This window comes from Camelus bactrianus, chromosome 4 (assembly GCF_048773025.1).
Source record: "Camelus bactrianus isolate YW-2024 breed Bactrian camel chromosome 4, ASM4877302v1, whole genome shotgun sequence".
Lineage (NCBI taxonomy): Eukaryota > Metazoa > Chordata > Mammalia > Artiodactyla > Camelidae > Camelus > Camelus bactrianus.
The window spans coordinates 65,273,210-65,291,449 of NC_133542.1; the positions used below are offsets into that span (position 1 = coordinate 65,273,210).

General features: G+C 45.0%; 1 protein-coding gene across 4 annotated transcripts; it reads left to right on the top strand.

Annotated features, from left to right (window-relative positions):
• Nucleotides 1-16: 16 nt before the first annotated feature.
• LOC105065270 (protein CutA homolog) lies at nt 17-18,177 on the top strand. Of its 4 annotated transcripts, none has more exons than XR_006723045.2 (6): nt 17-3,464; nt 7,194-7,342; nt 10,769-10,828; nt 12,428-12,473; nt 12,735-12,890; nt 16,109-18,177. XR_006723045.2 is itself a non-coding variant. In XM_074362127.1 (6 exons), the coding sequence occupies exons 2-6, from the start codon at nt 7,224-7,226 to the stop codon at nt 16,209-16,211; spliced, it is 378 nt and encodes a 125-aa protein (XP_074218228.1). In that variant the 5' UTR covers nt 17-3,575; nt 7,194-7,223; the 3' UTR covers nt 16,212-18,177. The 4 variants fall into 4 exon arrangements, 3 of the variants coding, with proteins under 3 accessions (XP_074218228.1, XP_010948643.1, XP_074218229.1); XM_074362127.1 differs by having other exon boundaries at nt 17-3,575; nt 12,735-12,784; XM_010950341.3 differs by having other exon boundaries at nt 12,735-12,784.
• The last annotated feature ends 63 nt before the right edge of the window (nt 18,178-18,240 follow it).

Genomic DNA, 18,240 nt, shown 5'->3' on the forward strand with positions numbered 1-18,240 from the left:
ACCGGGGCCCATTAGGGTCGCTGGTGGTTAGGGGGTTCGCAGCCTGGCGTCCTCTCGTGCGCCTTTCGGTCCTGCAGCCCGACCCTCCGTTCGGCCTGCCTCTGGCCCACCGAGAGCGAAGGCTGAGTAAATGGCCGGCAGGAGTAGCGATGAGAATGAGGACCATCCGAAGGTTAAACGGCCTTGCGGGCGGCCTCCTGGCTCTAAAACTAGGCTCTCGGCAGCGGCTTAGGCCGCCCGGGGCGAAGCGGAGCACCCGGCTCCCGGCCGGACGCCTGTCATGAGGAGGCGGAGGGTCATGCTCCTGGAAGACAGCTTGAAAATTCTCGAGAAGCTGGAAGAAGGCGTGAGTAACACCGACATGGGGCGCCTTCCTGGCGTTAATGAGGCAGCCGTGCGCTCCGTTAAGAAAAACGAGAAGGCCATCAAGGACAGCGTGGAGAATGTTTCGCCCATCTGCTCCTAAGTGCTGTGCATTCCCCGTGACGTTTACATCGAGATGGAGACCGAGTTAATCTTTTGGGTCGAGGATTAGACCGTAGAGGGGCATCTGACGATGAAGGCCATTTGGCCTGGCCAGACGCGTGTACAAGCAGCTGGTGGAGACCACTGGGAAGGGCAACCCAGATACCCTTCATGCGAGCAAGGGATGGTTTGAGAGGTGTAGAAATCGCTATAGTCTGCGAAATTCGAGGTTGATGGGGCAGGAAGAATCTTTAAATGCCCAGTCGGCACCCGAGTATTCCAAGCAACTCCGGAAACTGGTCAGATCTAGAGGCTTTGTACCTCAGCAGGTCTTCAACGCCGAGGAGATGAGCCTGTTTTGGAAGTCCTTGCCTTCGCGTACTTTTAGGGAAACAGACAAAAATCCGGAAAGCTTAGAGGAAGCTAAAGACACAAAATCCCTTATTTTTTTGTGCCAGTGCCGTAAGTGACAAAATGATAAAGCCGTTGCTGCTTTATAAAGACCCTGATCCCACTTGTCTTATGGAAAAAAAAATAAAAAACGCCGTCTTGTTTTCTGGCGAGCCCTAACAATATGGTTAACAGCTGACTTCTTTTTGGATTGGTTTCGTAGTTGTTTTATCTATCAAACCTTGAGTTCTTTCACAGAAAAAAATCTTGAATTTAGAGTGTTACTGATTTGGACAGAGGTCCCAGTCACCCGGACTCATTCTTTGCTCATCCTACTGTTGATACTGTGTTATCTCCCTCTGGAAAGCACTAACTGCCTTCAGCACTTGGATCAGGGTATAATTGGAGCATTCAGGAGATATTACACCAAGCATATGTTTGACCACTTTACTGACTATTGAAAAGAACCCTTGCCTCACTTTGAAAGAAACATGGTAACAGTGAACATTGCTGAAGTTTTGGTAGTGATAAGAGGTGATGGATGATGTAAAACCAGCTGCTCTTAATAAAGTCTGGCGGAAACTTTGGGACAATATTGTGAATGATTATGCATGTTTCCCTAGAGCTAATTAAGTTGAAAAAAGTCATAGAGTCTGCAAAATGGATGCGCTTTAAATTCATCGATATTGATGAAAGTGAAATTAATGAGCTACTTCAGTTTCAAACTTTGGCAATAACAGAGTGTATCTATAGATGAGGAAGAACACAAGTCTCTGAAAGTAGACATAAAGATGAATCTAAGGAAATTAAATGCTGTTTTATACCAAGTGTGTAAGGACTATCATTTAGTCATTCAGCAAACATTTATTAAGCATAATCTGTGTGAGGCCCTGTGCTAAACTCTGGACATCTCAGGAAATCATCTCAGGATCTAAGGTAAAATGGTCATTAACAGTGGCTTTATTAATGTCACAGGTATAAAAGATCACAGTCTTGATTTACTTTAGTGGACTTTAAATAAAAAGGTTTTTTTTTTAGGACCACTTGGCCTCATTTTCTGTAACCCTGTTTTTTCCATACTTGCTAAATTCTTAATCTCAGATGGAGATTTTCTGAGTTAACCTTCTTTGGTAGTTGGCATGAGAGTACTTGCTCTAGAATTGCTGTCATGGCCTTACGTTTTATAAAGTACTCTTATATTAATCTACTCTATTAATTAATCCTCACTTTAGACCTATGAAGGAGATGCTAGCTCTTCCTTTACCAAAAAAACCCCTCAAAAGCTCAGAGAGGTTAAGTAATTTGCCTGAGCCTGTGTAGCTGTTGATGTAAATGATAGGGCTAGGCCTACAGCCGACTTAAGACACTTTGCTAGGAAGTGTATTAGGCCTTTAAAAATTTATAGTCCCACAGAATGAGACAGACAGGTAAACAGGTAAATTAAACACAGGTTGTGAACTGGTGCCTGCAGGCCAGATTTGGCTAACGTGTTTTGTATGGTCTGCCCAGTTTAAAACAATTTTGAATTGGTTTTCAGCATTTCCCACCACCCTACCCCTGCCTTTAAGGTGCTATTTACATAAAATACAGTTCGCCAATTTAAGTGTATAGCTTGTTGAATTTTTTAATGTTTGTGTAACCAGTACCACAATCAAGATATAGAACAGTTTCCTTGGCTTAAAGTTTACTTGTGCCCTTGTCTACTCAATCCCTTCTCCTGCCCCGGAAATGTCATTTAATAATCAAGATATTTCACATTAAAAAGCTAGATTAAAAAATTGGAAACCCTGACGAAGTGGACTCTGCATCCCTGAAGGGCAATAGTCAATCATTAGCTTGCTTCTTTTTAAAATTTGTTTGCATCTCCCCATGGTTGATGTTAAATGCTGCAACAGAAATGTGTACAAAGTGCCTTAGGGGGAACAAAGGACTGTGGGACTAATTAACCTTGGGAAAGGCTGCACAGAGCAGCTGGCCTGGAAAGACGAAAGAGTTCATAGGGAGAGCAGTTGGGAGTAAGAGTGTTCTAAGCCAAGGAGGATTAGAAGGGAGATCCTGGGAGAAGGGGGTGACAGGGGAACAGGAAGGCAGCCACGTGTGTGTTTCATTTATTTGTTTTTGTTGGCGGGATGAGCCTCTATAAAGTGTAAGAGTTTTGTGTATCTGTATTAGTGTTTGTGGGCTGTTGTTTCTGAAGGTTTTATATATCTAAGAAACTTAGGTCTTTTTATCTCTGCATCTGTGGAGATTTTATGATTCGCGTGTGTGTGTGTATGTATGCGTTAGAATGGGAGGGGAAAATTAGTATTTTTATTTTTGCAGGGGTTGGAGGTTTGCATGTGGTGCTTGGGTTGCCCAGTGAAAATTTCTCCCTCTTTCCCCGCCCCCTCCTTCTGGCCTGGCTGGGACCTGGCTGGGCAGTGAGGCAGGCAGCAGGTGGTAAGGCGAGAGGGCTGTTCAGGCCCTTCGTGCCCGCCCATCAGCCAGCAACTCGGGCCCGAAGGTCCAATAGGCTTTGCTGCTCAGTTACCGGCGACGCCATGGACAGGCTGGGCGCACGGTGCCCCCTGCCAGGCTGCCCGCGGCCCTCAGTCCTTATATGCCTCCTGGTGAGTGTTCCACCCTACTGTGAGTCCTCTCATCTCTAAACCTCCACCCTGGGATTGAGGAGAGAAGGTGCATTTGTCTTTACTCTTCCTGGGATTTTGAGCTGGAGGCAGGTAGGTAGGGGGTGGAAGGTAAAATCCTTGGGGGCACCACCCCTTGTCCTGGAGAATTGTGGCGTGGTTCTGAAGGTTACCAGCACCCCTTCACTCCCTGCCTTGTGAGGAGTGACCGGGCTGTGTTTCACTGCCAGGGTCATTGGGGTGATAAAGGGTGGCTGCTGGAAAGTTCACATCTACAAGTCATGTGATAGATCCTTTGTTGAGTACAGTTATTTCATTTTTCTGTATTTTTCTGGGGGCTTTGTTTTGTCGTCTATGAAATAATCTTAAAATGTTATGGTTGGAAGTCGCTACAGGGTACTTGCAGTGGTGCTGGTGGTTGTGGTGGGTGGGGAGGGGGAGTGAAAAGGAAAGCTGTAGGGGAGGGCCCGGTGCCCAGGGGTCTAGCCCAGCTCTGCTGCTCACTTCTTGGTGATTTCTTCCCCTCTCTGGCCCTTAATTTCCTCATGTGTAAGAGTTGGCATAAATCAGTAACTCTTAACCTTTTGGGGGCTATAGATTTTCTTTTCTTTTCTTGTCTTGTCTTGTGAAAATTCTGGATTTGCACCCAATGAAAATGTATAGATAAACACAGGTTTATCTATGTATTTACAGATAAACACATCTATAAGTGTATAGATAAATTAAAATGTTGCATTCAGTTTCTGAGTATTCACAGATTTTTAAAACCTAGATGGGTTACAAGTTTAGAACCACTAGGTGGTTTCTGAGGCCCCTTCTGCCTTAACAAACACTAAAGTCAACCATAACCTTTTAAAGGCTAGGTAGATAATCTAGGACAAAAAAAGGGGGAAGACAATGAATTATGAAATAACTAAAATATTTTAAAACAATGTAAAATTAGAAAAGGATAAAGACATAAATATGAAAATACTATAAAGACTTTAAAACTGAGAGTAAATATTTTTCCATTATAATGTTTGTATTAGGGAATTTGGTGATGTGTGTATTTTCCATCAATTTTGCATTCATGTAATATCATTTTCTAATAAACTGTAGTCCACCTTTGGTTCCAAACTGACCTTTCATGCTTCTGATTCTTTGTTGATAACATCCACAAACATTTCCCAAGCCCATGCTCCTTGTCAGGGGTTGTAAAGTGCTGGGAATACAGAAGTGAATGAAGCCAAAGAGCTCGTGTCCAATGCAGGAGACATATGTAAACAATGGTCTGTATTTCAGTGTGGATCGACGGTAGACTAAAAGGATGTTTAGCAGCAGTCCTGGCCTCTACACACTAGATGCCAGTGGCATCTCCCCCAAGTCATGACAATCAGAATTGTCTCTAGATGTTGCCAGATGTCCCAAGTTGACAGCTGCTGGATTAAGTGAAGCTCAAGTAACCCACTATGTCAGTTCCTAGTCATGCTCCTTGCAGTTCTTCGAGAGCCCAGGTTGGGAGGCAGGAGTCTTGGACTCAAGTCTTGGTTCTGTCACAGAATTTGTGTGTTCTGCCTTAGTTACCTTATTTGTAAATGAAGGGTTAGCTTAGACAATACCTGAGGGCCCAAAATACCTCCTAGCATTTTGACTAAGAGTTCATACAAGAGGTTCAGTACATTTTAGGTGAGTTTATATTTAATCCTGTTAGCTCTGTGTTCCACTGATACTTGCTGGCTGCAGTGCCCTAGATCTTTTCCAGGAATGGCGTCTTTGGCTAGGGACAAGGCCGTTGCTCCTTTTGTTTGGAGTCTGTGCTGGAAGCCACCTTAGAGTCATGTAGTTGACCCCTCACAGTGTGGTAGTATGTCCAATTCTCTACCAAAAGCACTGTGGGTGACCAAGAAGCCCTACTTACTTCACAAGGCTGTTTATCCTCAGTATCAACATCTTGCTGATACACTAATTCACTAGCCTGCAAGTATTTGTGGAGAACCTGCTATGTGCCATGAACTGTGCTGGGGACACAGTGATGAGCAAAGCACAGTCCCTTCCTTTACTGGATTAATGATTATAAATTGTTTATCCTGTCTTGTTAGAATCCATGGCAGCTCTGAGGTAGGCAGTACAAATGTCATAATCTCCGATTTCTAGATAACATTTACAGAAGGGAGAGGAAGTAACAGGCCACGGGCAGTTAGCAGTAGGCTAACAGGCACTAGGATTTAAAGCCTGCTCTCTAGTGCCTTTATTTTTTCCCTATATAATCTAATTTAGTTGTCATTAAACACACAATAAAAGCTTCATTGAAAAGTCTGTTTGTTTTTTTTTTCTCGTGTGGTCACTGGTTTAGTTCAGAGGACCAGTATGCTGGATTGGAGGTGTTGGTGGAGGTAGTAGGAGGGAAGGAAAAACCCACCCCAGACAGGCCTCTAGTCAAAGTGAAGCTGAAGACATAAAAACGCTACTTATGCCCTGCCAAGAAGTAGGAGCCAGGACCCGGGCAATAACATAGAAGGAATGGGAGGACAGAGGTTTATTTGAGCGAGACGCGAGCCCTGGGGTGGGAGGCAGGAGAAGCAAGCTCTTGTTCAGTCTTGCCTGAGTCGCAGTGGGACTCCTCGCAAGTTTCCTCGACCCCTATTAGTGACTCCATTGTGTCTCCCAAGCAGAGAACCCTGGAATGGAAGATGTCCTCCAGTTATTTTCATTCCCTCTTATTTTAAATGTTGATCATTAAAACAGTAAGGAACAATTGCATCTTGAATGTTTTTTCCTCTCACACTGTCACTGCCATTTTCTTAGCTCAGCATCTTAATGCTTTTTTCCTGGAACGTTGTAAAGGGCTTTTGAATAGACCTTCTGGTCACTCCCCATCCTCCTTCCTGTTACTCTGCTCAGATTGATCATATTATTACTCTCCTACTTAAACTTCCAACAGCACCTTGTCTCTTGAGTATAAACCCCAGACTCCTTAGCCTGAGCCTTTTCTTTATAGTTTTGGCCAGTCTCATTTCCTCCCAATCTCATATCCACAGACTAAGACCCATGCAGACTAGATAGCTCATCTGTTCCAAATACCTCTTGAGTTTGTACATACTATCATATCTCCCCCTCTTGTAATCCTACTTATCAGTTCCAACTTAGATGATATCTTTGAAGTCTTTTCCTGTCTCCATAGGTAGAGCCTTCCTCTTGGACCCCCAGCTCTCTGCCACAGTAGTACAAGTCACACTGCTTTAGAATTAGGCTTCCTTGTCCTCTAGACTCCCCATGGCACCCTGTACATACACAACTGAACGAAAGTGAAATTAATTCCCTAATATATCAATAGATGGTAAGAACCTATCATTCACAGCGATCTCCACAGGATGACAGCAGTTCAGTGGATGTCAGTTGGCATTACCTCTAGTAGCAGTTTTGCACAATAGGATTTCAGGTTATCAAGACTTGACTCCTAAGCTTTGCTTCACTAATTAAAAGCTGTATGATTTTTGAGCAAGTTTCTTGATTTTTGAGCCTCTCTTTTTCCATCTGCAAAATGCAGAGGAAAATATCTAGGCATGAAAACTTTAAGCACCAAAGCTCAACAGAGATCCCAGGAATTATTTTGTGGCTGGGAAATGGGGAAGGAAATATGATGCCCAGCCTTGGTTCCAGTCTGCTTGAGCTGGCAAATAGTGAATTGGCCATGCCACTGCTGATCTGCGCTTTTCTTTCCCCACTGTGCAGATCCTGACAGCTTCTTTCCTGACATACCCCATGCTCAGGACCCTTAGCCTGCAGCTCCACTCAGTTGTCACTGGCAGCTATGTCTCCGGCACTTACTCCATTGTCTTTGCCAACTGTCCCAACGAGCAGATTGCCAGAGATATTGCCAGGTATGGTGAAGGGGCTTAGGTGCTGCCGTGGGAGGCTTGGGGAGGAGCTACCAGGGTGCAGGTGGGTGGACATTCAGCTGGCTGGGGTACCTTAGTAACTGGTTTTCTGGGCATGAATTCTCCCCTTTGTCTGTGGCTGTCACCAGCCACTAGGACGATGTTTTTGCCTTTTGTCCAGAATTCCCACACTTACTGCTCTGCCTAGAGACAAACATCCCGTTACTGTTGCCTGGGCCATGGGAGGTTAGGGGGCCTACCTGTTCCTGCTGTGGCATTCCAACTCTTGACCTTGATGGTTGCCTCCAAGTTCCTGCATGCTCTGGTTCCCATCACCTCCAGATACAGACTGTTGCTCTCATCTCCTCTCTCTTTTGTCCCCCCAACTTCAAAAGGCACATTTGTTTACAAATGAACAGTATAAATGTAATAAGGAACAAAGGAAATAAAATAATAGACATATATATTTACATGGCAGGTATAGGGAAAACTTACCGTTCAATTCTTTAAATAAATACTTCTACAATCTAGAATTTAACAGTCAAAATTAGTTTCTAAGAGTAATTTTTTATCACCTCATGAAGAATTTTTAGGAGGGTCATCCTATGTGATTCAAACTATGACTATGTTAATGAAAAAATTACAATTTCATATTCAGAAGTGTCCAGGTTGCTGGAAGCCAAGTAAACCAGATCACTACCAATGTCTAAAAGATTCAGAGGCTCTTAGGAAGTCCCCTAAATGCTCCCGTGCTTGTCTCAGTGCTGCCTTTTATTCTTTAGGGCTTCCTCCTAGTTGCTGGTACATAAAGTGTTCTCCTTACCATGCAATGCCATGGCTAAGTAAGAAATATTTCCTGTCGTTTCTGGGGTCTGGTGTAAAAGGAAGGCTGCGGGGTGTGTGTTGGGGTGTGTGTTGTCCACCACTGACTGGGACTCTGAAGTGGGGTCTTAGGGGCTCTCTCCCCTCAGCTGTTCTGTTCAATATTTTTTATAGAAGAGAGGCAAACAGGTTTAGTTTCCAGGATTTGTAGGAGGAGAGTAAATGAATCCATGGTAGGGAGGGCCCCACAAGTGTTAGCTGGCAGGAACCCCAGCTTCAGCTGCAGAACTAGTTCTGGGACCAGGTCTTCAGCTCCAGTTCAGTGCTCTTTCTTCATTAGTGTTCTTTAGCGTTCGGTCTGCCGCCTCTCAGTTCTGGTTCCTGGCAGCGTTCTTAGATCTCATCATTGACAGACACACTCTAAACTGGAAAAATCTGTTGCTGGGGCTAGGGTAGAAACTTGAATGTTGAATCAGAAAGCCTAGATTCTAATGTCTTCTTTGCTGCCAACACCACATATGACCTTAGACAAGTCTTCCTTCTCTGGGCTTTGATTTCACACATAGAGAGAGAGAATTGGATTAGGCCAGGGTCACAGACACTAATGTCTGTAGACAGGCAGCTTAAGTGAGGGAGTGGGCTGGGGTGTAATGATGGAGAATGACAGTAGATGGCAACCCTCACTCTTCTCACATGTAGGGAGGAGAGAGCAGTGGAAGTTGACCTGAGAAGCATATGTCATGCCTCAAGGGAGTAGCCCTTGCTCAGCTCTAGCTAAGTGTGACCTCATAGGACTGCAGGTCCAATGTCATAAGTCTCATTTTTTGGTGAGAAGGCTAGATGATGTGTACGTTTTGAATGTGAAATACTCTGATAGTACAAATTGGTAACAAAGTCATGGCTTTTTTTTTAAATGCCACGTGAGCCAAACTGTGTATCTGGTCTGTGAGCTTCTGGTCTGTGACCTTTGCAATTCTGGAAGCCCTGGAAGTTCTGCATTTGTATCTCCTGCTTTACTCAGATGAGCATGAGGGCCTGAGCTCCCTGTCTGTGACCCACTGCTGGTCTTCAGTGTGTGTTTTATCCATCAGCTTGCATATTCGTTCACTCCTGTGCTCTCTCGCTCTCTCGTGCTCTCTCTTTTTTTTTTTTCCATAGGAACTTTTTGAATGACACAGTCCTCTATAGTTTTACAGTCTCTTACCAAAGGGCTGGTTGCTGTGATCAGTCACCAAGGACTTCATACTTCCAAAAAGACTGGAAAGGGCCTTTGAGGCACTGGATTATTTTTTTCTAGGTTTAACTCACTCCCTGTGTTTACATGTCACCTTTAGAACCAATGAAGTGCAATTTCTCATGCAGATCACTTGACTGAGCGAGCAAGACTTGCGGCCATTGCTTAGACAAATTTGTGCCATGTACCTCTCCTTACAGTCAGGGTTTACTCATCTCCTGGAATTTTCCAAGGGAGTAAGGGCGGTGGTAATACCAGATTCATGTGGAGCCTTAAATAGAGCCCTGTTCAGCCTGGAACTCTGGGGAAGAGAAAGTGGGTCAGTTCTCTTGGCAGCAGCTAAGAGAAGGAAGGAACAGTAAGCAGAGCTCCAGTGAGGTTTATTTGGCAGGGGCCAAGCACTTCAGAGAACCGAAGCTGGGTCCCCTCGGCTGCCTGAGGCTTGAGAGGAGTTTGTCAGGGTCTGCCTGAGTCCCAGGGCTTGAGGTTTTGATACTTGGGAACATTTCTTTGCATCCGTGATACTTGTGCTAGTTCGGGTGTGGTTTACTGTGTTCACCAGGGTTCTGCACAGGAATCAGACTGTCAGGAATTCCAACCTGTGGTCTCAGAAAAAAAAATTTTTTAGAGGTCTACAAAGGTGATGATTGTGCTCTAAGGGTTGTGGTAGAACCTTTACAAAAATAAAAGCAAAAAGAGCCTATATTTGCCAAAGACAAACACAGAACATGATGCCTTTTTTGGCTTTCCTTAGAGTTAATATCAGTTGTGTGTGGTCACACAGGTATCTACAGACCAGAAGCACTGAGTGTCAGCCCAATACATATCTGAGAAAGAAAAGGAGAAGAAGGTGGCATGATAAAAGGAGCTCTTGGTGGTGGAAAGGCTTGGAAACCACTGCCTGAACCAGTCCTCTCTTTGTACAGCAGGCACTCAGGTCGAGTGGGAGGGCTGTGCCTGTCTCGGAGAGGTGCTCAGATACCTGTTCCTGGAATGAAAGAAGGAACTTGTGTAAGGTCACACAGCCATCCTACTGCAGGGCTGAAGTGGAGTCCACATCTTCTTGTTCTCCATCCAGGGTTAATAGATTCTCATTCCCCAAGCAGGCTGGGCCTGTCCTCAAAACTGCCTTCCCATAACTGCTTCCCTGCTTGTCTCCCCACCCAAGGAGGGACTTATAAACAACTCTGTCTTCAGTGGTTCTGTGCATGGTAGTCTGTGCACGTACCGGGTTGGTCTGAGTGGGGAGGGGCCCTCTAAATAGTTACCTACTTAGGCTCAGATTTCCTGGGTAATTCCCAGGAACTCCTGCCCCCCAACCCTTCTCGGGACACTTGGACACCAGTGACTGTCACTCTGTCTCTTTACTTTAGGGCTGTCCTGGATAAGAAGCTGGCTGCATCTGTGAACATCCTGCCTAAGGCATCCTCACTGTGAGTTTTGCTATGGCCAGAGGAGGGGTGTGGGAGTGCTAGGTCAGGTCATGGCCGGTGGAAAGAGCACTGAACTAATGCGGAGTTGTCAAAGAACAACTCAGAGGCATCTAATTCATCAGTAGTTCACTATCAATTTGTATTCAGAGGAAATCAACTAGTGGGTTTATGTCATCCAACAAAAGCAAAAACAGGCTATGTTTAGAGAAGGGGAAAAAACCTACAAATTACGAGCAATGAGTCTTGTTTGCACATTCTTTGTTTAAATCAATTAGCTTGATGTTATCAAAGAAGTCAGACTGGACATTCCATTCCTGACTAAGCCCACTGGGGATATCAAAGAATATAATTTCTGTTGCTTTTGAATTCTCTGGAAAGCTTTGAGAGTTCGGCATACATGACAGACTATTTCTGTGCACTGTCTGCCTTTCATTTCATCAACTCGTTTACTTGGGCCTGGTCTACACCATTTCCCTCATCAAAATATTTCCACATCCCAGTGCTAGCATGCAGGATTTGTCTTGTACCTCATTTTCTCTGATCATCCTGTTTCTCATCTCCTTTCTCCTCTGATGAAAGAGAGAGAGAAGAGAAATAATGCCTACTCTTGAGGTCAGAGCAGAAAAGTGCCGTGTAACGAAGGCTTTCTCCGGCCCCGCAGTACCATTCCCTCACACCATCTGTAGCTGTGGCTCCCACATTTGGCCATGCTTTAGATTCCTGAGCTCCATCCTGGATCTGTTCAGTCTCTAAAGATGGGGCTTGAGTCTCTGAATTTTTAAAAAGTTGTATTGGTATTCATATAAGCCAGTCTGGGAGCCAGTGCTTGGGAACTAGAACAGAATTTTAGCCTAATGTTCCCCTCCTGTGTTCATCCTTCCTTATAATTCATCCTTTCACCACAGCTTTGTGAGACAGATAAAGCCAATGCTTGAGTTGTCTTAGATTTGCCCTGGGTCAGCGTAGATATTCTCAGGTCAGATTTCTTTCCCTTCCCATGATGCTGTTCTCATGACTCTTTTTTGAACATTGTCACTGAATTTGTTTTTCATTTTTGGACTTGTTTCCATGTCTTATAAGGCTCGCTTCTTCCTTGAATCCTCCTTAGCTTATTTAGTTTATTCATTGGTGGGCACTCAGCTCTGAGAGTCAGTGGTAAAAATAGCACCAGTTCAGAGGATGGGGAGGTGCCTGGAAGTCATGAGTGTAGGATGAGCATTGAAAGAACTGGAGATGCCCAGTTTGGAGGAGAGAACATACAGGAGTTTCCGCAGGGCTGTCCTGAACTGGGCCTTCACGTGGAAGCTGGGGAAACAACTTGGTGGCAAATTGGCACACCGTAAAATAAACCATCTCATGTGAAAACCTTCCGGGCAGATGGACTTCTTCAAGAGATGGTGAGCCTCTCACCTCCAGGAATGTTAAGGCAATGCTAGAATGTTTGAACTAGATGACCTGTAAGGCTTGACCAACTCCACAGTTTTTTATATGGGCTTGGAAAGATTTTGAAGTTTCCACCTTCGTAAATCACCTAATTGGGCCAGGCTTAATTCACTGAGCTCATCTTGTGAGCATAATTTTTTTTGTTCTCTTCTCCAGGTACTTTTGGAATGGAGAAATAGAAGAGGCCACTGAGATCCTGTTGGTGAGTGAGGATGGGAGGAAGGGGCCTTGATGGGGGAAGAGCGAGACCAAGGCCTTTTCCCCAGGTTCCAATTAAAAATTAGCAAAGATCAACTGATGAAGGTTCTTGCCCCACATAAGATGCCCTAGGTTCATTTGTGAGCTAGTGATAGGGCCTGGGGACCCGGAGGAATGCTGCTTTCTGCACGGTCAGCTGAGTGAGCAGCTGCAGAGCTGGGGCTGAGGTCCTAAAGCAGTGCTTTTTTTCTTTTTTCATTTACAGCTAATAAAGACGAAGACTTCCAAGGTCCATACGCTGTCCAGCTACATCAGGTAGTACTGCCATCTCCTCCCAGCCAGGGGCGTGCTGGGGACCAAGTGAATGAGCTTGAAAAGCAGGAGACCCAGAGCCTAGTCACCAGCCTCCATGTGACCCTGGGTATGGCCCTGTCCCTCAAGAGTCTCCATCTGTAAAGAGTTAAACCAGTGGTTCTTAAAATTTTGGTCTCAGGATCCCTTTACACTTATGGAAATTGTTGAGGACCCAAAAGAGCTTTGTTTATGTGGGTTATATAAAAGTTTACTGTATTAGAAATTAAAACTAAGAAATTTTTAAATTATGTGTTTTTAGCTCATTTAAAATACAGTATTACCTATTAACATAAATACAGGCATACCTTGGAGATATTGCGGGTTTGGTTCCAGACGACTGCAGTAAAGTGAGTGACATGAATTTTTTGGCTTCCCAGTGCATATAAAAGTTATGTTTACACTCTACTGTAGTCTTACTCAGTATGTAATAAATAGCATTATGTCTAAAAAAAAGTAACAAATTACTACCTTAATTTAAAAATACAAAACAAAAAACAATTACAGTAGTAACATCAAAGATCACCATAACAAATATAATAATTAAGAAAAAGTTTGAACTATTGAGAGAATTAGCAGCATGTGACACAGAGACAGGAAGTGAGCAAATGCTACTGGAGAAATGGCGTCAGTAGACTTACTCGACCCAGGTTACCATAAGCCTTCAATTTGTAAAAAACGCAGTATCTGCAGTGAAGTGAAGTGCAACAAAATGAGGTATGCCTGTAATGCGTTTTTATGGAAAGTAGCCATGTTTTCCAAAAAACTGGAAAGAATGGCATCATTTTACATTTTTGCAGAATCTGGCTTAATAAGACAGCTGAGTTGCCTCAAAAGCATCTTTAAGTATTAAGACACTTTTAAGCTCATGGTGATAAATTCAAGTTTTCCAAACTTCTAATTTTTGTGTAAAAACATGAATTTTTTGATCGGCAATAAATGATGTAAATTGTCTTCATTTGAGTGGTGGGCCCACTTTGTTCTTATTTGGGAAAATGCCTAATACTCAAACCGGAGTAACCTTAATTTGTAAAAGTGACAGACAAATGATGGTTACTTGGGCTTGAGAGTAAAAACTTGAGAGTGTTCTGTGGGGGAAGAAAGTCTAGCTTCTGTCTCAATCAGAGTTTTAGACGACCTTGCTTTTAGGTACATAGCAGAAGCGCCTTTGTACGATTCCCATTTTGTCACACAGAATATTAAAAAGATGTACTCAAGGGTCAAACTTTAATGAAAATAGTAATTCTTTACCACGTTATCAAGGATGCTCTTGCATTTTTAAATGCAGGTGTGTGGTGGTGAAGAACACAGTGACAGCTGCTACAGTGTGGTGCCCTTGTCCTGACGCATGCTGTGGTGCCACCAGTCTTACCCATCACTGCTTTTGCACCATCAGTGCAAATGTCAACATAGTAAAGAGATAAATAACAAATGAGTACTATTATGAAAATAGTTTTGGCCTCATGGACCTCCCGAAAGAGGCTTGGAATTCCCCAGGGGTCAGTGGACGTCACCTTGAGAACCACTGGTCTAAATCCTTATTTATTATTCAAAGTGTGGTTTTTGGAATAACTGGCATCACCTGGAAGCTTGCGAGAAATACAGAATCTCACACTAACCCCAAACCTACTGAATCAAACTACAGTGTAGTAAGGTGATTCCTGTGCACTAAAAGCTTGAGACTTGCTGGTCTAAAGCAGTGATTCTTAATGCTGGCCATGTGCTATAGCCACATGGAGACGTTTTTCAAATTATCAGTTTAGGCTCCACCTCAGATTCTGACTTAATTTATCTGGAATGGGTATGAAGTAATGAGTATGAAGTATGGTGTTCTTCAAATCTTGACTTTCCTGTGCAGCCAGAGATGTGAGTCACCATTTATTTGGATGATAAAACCTTTTCCCGTCACTTCTTAGGGAACCAGGAAGGACTCTGGAGTTACATGATGATACCAGCTCTCAGATCTAGTGGTAGAAAAGGCCCTCATGTTACCACTAGAGCACAGATGTGGGAATAGGGCACCTTTGGTAGAACCAGCACTCTTGAGAAATTACAGCCTGACTGGTGAGGGACAACTTCGAGGTTAAGAGCATGAGTGCCAGAGCTTGACCTCCAGGGTCAAATCCTGGCTCCTCTGTTTGCTGGTTGTAGCGTAAATGCATGTGTGTTACTTGAGCCTTGCTGTGCCTCAGTTGCCCCGTCTACAGGGTGGGGACCATACGAGCACCTTGGCTTGCTATGCATACTGGAATGAATTACGTAAAGTACACACGTGAGGTGCTGCGTTAGTGGCAGCTCTTACTACTAAAGCATTATAAACATGTCTCCTTCAGTATGTCTGAATAGTATTCTGATAGTATTGAGACATACATACACTGAATTCTGTATGTCTGCTTTTAAAAACACATACAGGTCTAGGTGTCCATGAAATAAGTTAAGAAAATTCATTATCCTCAGGCACTGAAAATTATCCAACTTCCTCCTAATGTTTAAGCACCTATCCAAACACGTGTTGTGATTAGGACCACCTCATGAGAGCCTTGCAGTGCCTAATTCAGCAAAAAGGAGGCAGAGGCTCATTATCTCTATTTGACAGATGGGACGGAGGCCCAAGGCCTTATGTTTCTTTGCTTTGGAAAGCGAAGAGAACTTGCATTGTGTGTCAAAGACCAGGTGAAAGAAACAGGGAGGAGGAGATTCCTGTGGGTTTGGATGGTCAAGGAAGAGCCCTCGGGAAAGGTCAGAGGTTGAGTTGAGCCTTAAGAAACAGAGAGGTGTTTGGTTAATCAGCAGCAGCAGGGAGAGCTTTCTAGGTGGAGAAGAGAATACAGAGGTACGGGGGGTGGTTTGGGGAGGGCACAGTGATGAGTTGCGACAGTGATAAAGACAGCAGCTAACATTTAGTGATGCATGCAGTGCCAGCCAGTGCACCAGGTAAGTGCTTATACACCTTGTCCCATTTTATCCTCAGCAGTCCAATCATGTGGGTACTATTCCTATCCCCTCTTTTGTAGGAACTTTAGGGAATTAAGTGATTTGTCCATGCTTACATAGCTAAGAGGTGGCAGACTGAATTTGAACCCGTGTCTGTGAGACTCTCAAGCCGTCTGGCCTAACTGATCACTTGGTGACAGGTGGGTCACAGGCTCAGGAGTGGTGAGCTGTGGGGCTGGACAGGTGGCTACAGGCAGATTGCAGCAGGCCTTAAGTGAGGCTGGCCAGTTGGGTTTTATCGCATAGGCTGATTGCAATTCTAGGCATTCACAGGGCTCTGCTTTCTTTCCAAAGGTTGATGCATCCTTTTGAAATCCCAGAGATCTTCAGTCTTCCCATGGACCGAGGAGATGCACACTATTTAAAGTGGCTGGAGGAGGGCATGAAGGAGGAATGAGTGGGGGCTTTTTGTGCACCCTGCTGGCAGCCTTGAGCCTTCAGCAGCTGTACCATGGGGGAAGAGAGGCTTATGTCTGCCTCGCAGTGTCGCCATGCTTTTGTCAGCACAGAGGAGCTGAGTCACTTTTGGAGGATGAAGGTCTGAGGCTCCTGAGGCTGGAAGAGGACACTGGGCCATTCAGGCTGAACAAGAACCCAGTGGAACTTGTCTCCGAGTGTGTCATGCTTGAAGGTGGCCAGGGGTGGGATGATGATGATTGTGTGTAGGGGCCAAGGGGAAGTGGCAGTGAGGGTGATATTTGTCATCTGCAGTCACTGAGCCAATGTCGAGTGCCTAGTATGTAATTACTCTGCTTCTCATGAGGGGTGGACCTGAGGACCTGTTCACTCAGGAGTGTGGGAGGAATGCCACTTTCTAGGGGAACTGGAAGTACTTTATCCAAAAGGATGAATTGCTAATGGAATTTCAAGGCCAAGCAGAATTAGCTCTCCTGGCTAAAGATGGTGTTTGTTACTCCTGGGTCCTGAGGACGCGGGGCTGGGAGTGGGCTTCATGAGTGCATTCAGAACCGGGGAACAGCAGGGCTGAGACACAGCCTCTCGGGTTGGGAGTGGTCTTGACTCTTTCTTGGCCTGAGTGTGGCAGACATCAGCAGGTTCTGGTGCCTTGCTCAGTGGCGACGTAGATTCTGAGCCCACCCTGCTAACCTTTCCACTTGAGCGCTGAAACTGAGCATCCCCGAGAAGGAAAGAACCCTCAGGAACTGCTAGACCGGTGTTGTTCAGACTTGGTCCACAGAGCCCAGGGGCTGACAGAAGGCACCCTAGGGGCTACCTGGGTGTGGCAGTAAGAGTTGGGACCCCCACTCACACCTCAGCCAGTGCACTTGTGCTTTTATTATTTGTGTATGTAGAGCTAAGTGTGTGTGTGTTTGTTTGATAAAGGTTTGTAAGCCAGTGGCCTGAGTCAGTCTCTATTTTGTAGATTATAAAGGAAGCTGAACTGCACCGAGGCCCAGAAGCGGGGACCTGTTGGGTTACAAACAGTACAGCCAAGGCTGCTCGCCCTGGTGCTCTCTGCCTGCTGCACGGGTGTCGGGTGGACGAGGGCAGAGCCCCGTGGGGTGAGAAGAGAGACTTGACCAAGGCCCCCTCCGTGGCTCTGGCACAGGGTAGCTGCACTCTGCAGATACCGTGGGCAGTGTGGGTAGTAGCCTGGGTCTTTCTTCCTAGAGGGAAGGGTGTGGGAGGGGGGTTGCCAAGCTCTAGTTCTGACACCTTCTGTGCTTCTTGGACCTTAGTTTCTCCAAATATAAAATGAGGGAGGACCTCCAAGGGCCCTTGTGTGAAGACCTTGTAGGGACTTCAGGCTGAGCCCCTTCCAAAGGTCCAGAGGATCCTTTTATGATAGCCAGTGAGGATTCTGGTGGGCTGCCTCAGGAGAACAAAGAGAATGATAGTGGTGATGTCCTTTTCTTATGACAGGTGTTTCTGGTACATGTGAAAATCTTGTGTAAAGTAAACCTTACTGAAAATGTACTGGGGACCCCAGATGGACTGCCTGTGTTGCTTTCAGGATAAAGTCCAATTTCTTGGTCTGGCTTTCAAGGCCCTTTATAGCCTTGCCGCAGATCTCCTTCTCCATCTTTACCTTCCACCTCCCTCTCCTGCCCTGGCAAGTGGGTGAGTCCAGTATGCTGTGCTGTTACCCTCCTGCCTGAGCGCCCTTCTGCACAAACGCTTGTGAAATCTGGTGGCTCCTTTGCAAAGGCTGGCGTCCCCAGTTGGAAGGAGTCTCTCCTGCCTGATGTCCTTGTGCATCACAGTCTCCTGTTTCTAGATGTGAGCTGCTCGAGGTGAGGGGGCATGTTTGAATCTATTTGGTCGTTTGCACAGGGTTTGGCAAATACTTCCCAAATTGATGTTTCAAGCATTTGAATAAAACTTTCTTGATAGTCCAGTTACTTTCTTGGCAAAATCCAGCTTTTTTCCCTTGAACTTTCTTAAAGTAGAACTTATTCCAAAGG